General features: G+C 38.2%; 1 protein-coding gene across 1 annotated transcript in view; it reads left to right on the top strand.

Moving 5' to 3' along the window:
• The window catches only part of PDLIM4 (PDZ and LIM domain 4), a 280,179-nt gene extending 274,771 nt beyond the window's left edge, over positions 1-5,408 (top strand). The window contains exon 7 of the mRNA XM_082255565.1: positions 4,799-5,408. Within this exon, the coding sequence (XP_082111691.1) occupies positions 4,799-5,003 (205 nt within the window). The 3' untranslated portion in view covers positions 5,004-5,408. The remainder of the gene's footprint in view (positions 1-4,798) is intronic.
• The last annotated feature ends 592 nt before the right edge of the window (positions 5,409-6,000 follow it).

The raw sequence follows: 6,000 nt of genomic DNA on the forward strand, positions 1-6,000 counted from the left end.
CTTCCGCTATGTACCTTTCGTGTTCTATTTTAAGCACTTTGATTGCGCTCTTACATTTCTTATTGCATTCTTTGTAATATTAGAATGCTGCCAATGACCCCTCAACCTTGAATTTTTTGAAGGCCTTTTATTTGGGTTTTTATATGCATTTTTATGTTGGAGTTTAGCCACCCAGGGTTTATTTTAGCTCTTTTAAACATATTTCCTGGTTGAATGCACTGGCCAATACCTTTATTTAGTATGTTTCTAAAGCACTCCCATTTTTCCTCCGTGTTCTTTTGTTCCTAGCATTCTATCCCATTGTCACTTCCCTATAAATACAGAGAATGTGAAATCTGAATGCATAGAGGAATGATGGTGAATGTTTTGGCAGTGAATTTTTAATAAAACGTTAGAAAATAAGATTACAGATTAAGGTTCAGTGTTGGGACCCTTACTTTTTGAAATCTGTATAAATGATATTGGGTCTGGGATTAAAAGTACCATTTCAGTCTTTGCAGATGACACCAAGCTTTGCAGTGGAATAACTTCCTTACATGATGTCTCCAACTTACAAGCTGACCTCAATGCATTGTTTCATTGGTCAACTGTAGGGCAAATGAGGTTTAATGTTAATAAATGTAAAATTATGCACTTGGGGGCTAAGAATATGCATGCATCATACATACTAGGGGGAGTAGAACTGGGGGAATCCATAGCGGAGAAGGATCTGGGTTTTCTGGTAGATCCTAAGCTTAATAATATAAAAGAATATTCTAAAATGAATGCTTATTTAATAAACAGTCAACAATCAGCAGCGCAATCCATAGTATAAAACAGTCTCTATGGATATCTAGAAGTTAAGTCCCTCTGGATAGTTCATAAATAAGTAGTAGGGAGTAGCTGAAGTCAGGGAAAGCAGCGATAAAGATGAAAGGAAAACACCTCGCACTCCGCCACCGATCTGTGTCACCAATCCCAATTAAATTGCCACTTACCACAGGGAATTGCCTTCTACTCTCATGGACAGGCAAATTCGCTTTGAAACCTGGATCTTGGTATCCTAGATCCCCGATAAACACTCCTTATCCCTCCTCCACGTCCACACAGTAACGATACGAGTATGAAAAAAAGAGTAGGCTAGACATGAATAACCTGGGTGGAGAGGGTGTGATCAGAAGGACCAGCTTTATCCAGCTTAACATGATTTATTTCATTATGGAACATGTGAGTGCATCGTATTGAGTTTTAAATTAATGCTATTACTTTTAAAAACATCATTGCACTAGTGGAAGCTTACTCTTTTTTTTCATACTCGCATCGTTACTGTGTGGATGTGGAGGAGGGATAAGGAGTGTTTATCGGGGATCTAGGATACCAAGATCCAGGTTTCAAAGCGAATTTGCCTGTCCATGAGAGTGGAAGGCAATTTCCTGTGGTGAGTGGCCATTTCATTGGATTGGTGACACAGATCGGTGGCGGAGTGTGAGATGTTTTCCTTTCATCTTTCACCAGGATATCGCTGCTTTCTCTGACTTCAGCTACTCTCATTATATACTGTATGAACTATCCAGAGGAATTTAACTTCTAGATATCCATAGAGACGGTTTTATACTATGGATTGCGCTGCTGATTTCTGACTGTTTATTTATGCATTCATGTTAGAATATTTTTTTATATTAAGCTTAGGGTCTACCAGAACACCCAGTAGTGGAGAAAGTGCAGAGAAGGGCAACCAAACTGATAAGAGGCATGTAGCAAATTGGATCATGCTTTGCTGAGGTTTTTTTGCCTTCCTCTGGATCAACTGCGGGTATAGGATTGTGTATATGGGATTGTATGGTTGAGTTTTCTTTGCTGTTTTTTTTTTTGTTTTTTTTTTTATTGGTTATGTCAGATGGACTTGTGTCTTCTTTCAACCTGACTAACTATGTAACTATAAGATAAACTAGGTATTTTGTTCCTTTATTTATTTTGTACAGATAGGGATTCCCCAGTGCTACACGCAGTATGATCCTGACACCTGGAATAACACTGAATGATATTCCTACAGTATATAAATTGTAGCTTTTGTTGTTTTGTCTCCCCATCTCCTCTGTCTAGGGACTGACAATGTTAGAACCATTTTTTATCAGCTCCATTTTGTTAAAAAGATGCTCATGAAGAAATGAAAGTATCATGCCTGGTCCACTCTAATAGGAATTGATTAAATCATCAATACTAATTTTCCTCATTAGAAATGAATTTACAGTTTGTCTTACAGTTTCTAATCCCTGACGACTATGATTGGACTACTTAGATACTTTATCTTAACAGCTTCATGATTTTTTAATACCAAAAACCTCTAACACTGTCAGAATATATACTCTATTATTGCATATTATATTCCATATCGTTATGGAATTCGCAGTGACTGAAGTGTTCTTGTTTTTCAGGATTTTACTTTTTTAGCTCCTAGAATTGCAAGATGTCTGAACCAACTCATGCACACAAAAAACCTCTTGCAGCACCTTGGCATAGCATAGCATTTTGTGCTATAACATTGTCTGGGACCTATCATATAGCTGTGATCATAAATAAACTAGCGAAGCATTACAACAATTCTTCCATACATTTGTATTCATTGGGTGGAGATTACTATAGAAAGTAATTTTTGACATAATTTCTAAACAGTAAAAATTATTATTATTAGTAATTAAGAGCCCATAAGAGGTAGACAAAATAATCACATGGCTGAAAAGCTTGGTGAATTGAGTCTGTTTGTCTTATATGAACTCTTCCCAGTAGTTTGGTACTCCTTTATTGTCTTACTCCTCCTTCCTTCACTTTAATGGATAACTAAATCTTTAAATAAATGAATCCCCAACCTCCCCACTTCATGCTAGTTGCACCCCCTTGTACTTAAACTAGTGGGTGACCCTGTCCAGAAACCATGGCCTCCGTTAGACTGGGTGATCCAGTCCTCCTCTTGGCCAGTAGAGCCATACTGTATTGTGCATATGCAGTTTATTGATAAAAGCTGTTTATACACAGTCCCGTGGGACTGCTGACTGAGAAGTGGACCCGAATGCCAAGGCTGTGGCTTCTGGATCCTGTTTAATGTAAGGGAGTATAAACAGCATGAGCAGGGGAAATCAGTTAATATTACATTTATTGAAAGAATAGGTACCTTTTACATTTTTTTCTTTTTTTGGTGCTATCAATTCGTCAAGCCTTTACAGCCTTTGTTCCTTGTTTAACTTTGGACATAATTCTCCACTCAGTCGGTTTGGCCTAAAAATCCTGGCTAAGATTGTTAATTTGACTAACCGCCCCTGCTAGTTACTGCAAAATTCATTTTTTTCAACTTGCAGAGTGCAGAAGGTGTTTGCTAATTATCAAAATATTCTGGCAATTTGTTTTTGCTTCGGAACAGACTAGATACTATCCTTTATTCCAGTATGCTATGTTATTGTATGTGGCAAGACACTCTAAAAACATTGCATTCTTGCTGACTGGCTGGCTTGCTGCCCGCACAGAATGAAACCCACAATGATGCTGGAGATCTCTGCGATCGTATAGATTTATTGTATTACAGGGAATGCTGAAAAGGGCACATGCCATAATACATTATGTTCATGAGTTTAGTTTTTTTTTTTTTTAAGTCTTTATTGAATGTTAGTGTGCTGCAGTGCCATTAGTTCATAATGGCACTCCAGTGCACCTTGCCTATGGATGTGCAGGGCAGCCAAGATGCACGTAACAAAGAATAGTAAGGGCCCATTCATGCCAAAGTGATGCAGGCATGCATGGTTTACTGCATGGCTTACTGTAAGCATGGTACTGCATGTTAATAGGATGCACTGCAGAACACCTTCTGAGTGTATATATTTTAGGGTAGTAGCAGGAAGTGAAGCGTTTCAGGGTTGTATGAAGTAAATGGGCATTTTAATGCACTAAAGTGGACAGGGCTGGTGTGAATGGGCCCTACATGCACCTTTTTTGCATGGTTTCACTGTCTGGTCACCTAGAAACAGTGCACGATGCAATGGTTTATAATATTTACCTTGCCATGCTGCCCATTATCCACCGTACATATTACCCAGTGCCTGCATTTGTCACTTTGGTCAACATGTAGGTTATAAGACACAAAGTATGGTTAGGCAGGATTATTTACTCTGGTATTTTGTTACTTTTGGCAGATTTTATGATGTCATATGATGACAGAGCTCAGGGGGTGGCTTCCTACACTGGTTTTTGATTGGTGGATGGCTTGTTAAATTATTTTGCTGTATTATGTACTCTATCACAAGCTTGATAAAGGGGCCCTGCGTGGCTCCAAAATATTTCACCTTACCACTTTGTGTTGATCATCTTTATAAATGTTTTGACATTATCTTGGTGTGCTTGCAATGTATATACTTACGTTTTTTGCTTTGGGTACCTTAGTCAGCCCATTAAAATAAATTTTCTCCCTTCACGCAATTCACATTAAACTCAGGCTCATAAAAAATAATATTAAAGATTTGTTGGTAAAAAAAGGATCTAACTAAACGGGTAACAATTGTGATATGCAAAACCTCCATGGCCAAACAGCACTCGGTCATTTTATATTAATTTACTATTTTATTGGTGTACAGAAAATTCCTTGGTGAATTAAAGCATGGTGTAGTGGTGTAGGGTAGAGGTAGTATAGGTAATAGTGATATGAAGGGTGGGGGGGGGTAGAGGAGTTTATGACACTTAAAGGCATGCTTGCAGGCTCTGCTTAACAAAAGGCTTTTTTTTAATCTTGTATGAGTAGTGTATTAATAAGTGATTTATCTTTCTTCTTATTTAGTGGTACAATAGTCAAGGCTCGCGACAAGCTCTACCATCCAGAATGTTTCATGTGTGACGACTGTGGGCTGAACCTGAAACAAAGGGGATATTTCTTTATTGAAGAGCAGCTGTACTGTGAGACTCACGCCAAGGAGAGAGTGAAGCCTCCTGAGGGATACGATGTTGTGGCTGTGTATCCTAATGCCAAAGTTGAACTTTACTAACCAACGAAGAGCTTATGTTTTGAAGAAGCGCATAGCTTCCTACCAAGCAATATTGTCTGAGGCCTACCTGCAAAAAACACATTAAAATGGCTCACATTCCCAAGACAAGACATCTCCATTCCTAAAATTCTTTCCATAAAATCAATACACAAAGACAATAAAATAGCTTCAAAATATTTTACTTCCTGAATGAATTATGCTAAGCACAGTACCCATAAATAGCATTTGGAATGGTTTATAACACTTAAGCATTAACTATCCATATGTTTGCCTTGCTGTTGTGCTTAATACCGCAGTCTACATGTGTGCAATCTACTTTTTTATGTTTTGGCACCAGCAGAAATCTTCTGTAAATACTAAATAATAAGTCACTTCTGCTCTAATAAAATATATATTGTTTTTAGAATATTAATGTCTTCAGTAAATGAGTTTTTGTTTTTATTTTGGACAGTCTTACTGTACTCCTTTTAGCATTACGAATTTTACACAGATTTCTTTGATTAGTCTTTCTAATACAAGAATGGGCTGTATGGCAGCAGGAATGAGTAGTATGGAAGCAGAACATGTGGTATAGCAGCAGCAATGGGTGTTTGGCTGCAGAAATCAGTTGTATTTCAGCTGGAATGGGTTGTATGGTAGCAGGAATGGGAATTATGATGGCACAAAAAGGCAGTATGGTAGTTGGAATGGGTGTTGTGGCAGCAGTAATGGGTGGTATGATAGCAAGCATGGGCAGTATAACGGCCTGAAAGGGCAGCAATGAGGCAGAATTGAGCAGTGTTGCAGAAGGAACAGGCAGTATGGCAGCAGAAATGGGCTTTATGGTGGCAAGAAAAGGTGGTGTGGCAGAAGGAATGGGGGGTAGAGCAGCAAAAATGGGTTGTATGACAGCAGCAGTATTTAGCTATAACTCTTCCGAGAAGGCTTTCCATAAACTTTTGAAGCATGTTTGTGGAAATCTTTATTCACTCAGCCAAGAACATTTGATGCTAGATGA

The sequence above is a fragment of the Pelophylax lessonae genome, assembly GCF_965119305.1.
Source record: "Pelophylax lessonae genome assembly, chromosome: 4".
Classification (NCBI taxonomy): domain Eukaryota; kingdom Metazoa; phylum Chordata; class Amphibia; order Anura; family Ranidae; genus Pelophylax; species Pelophylax lessonae.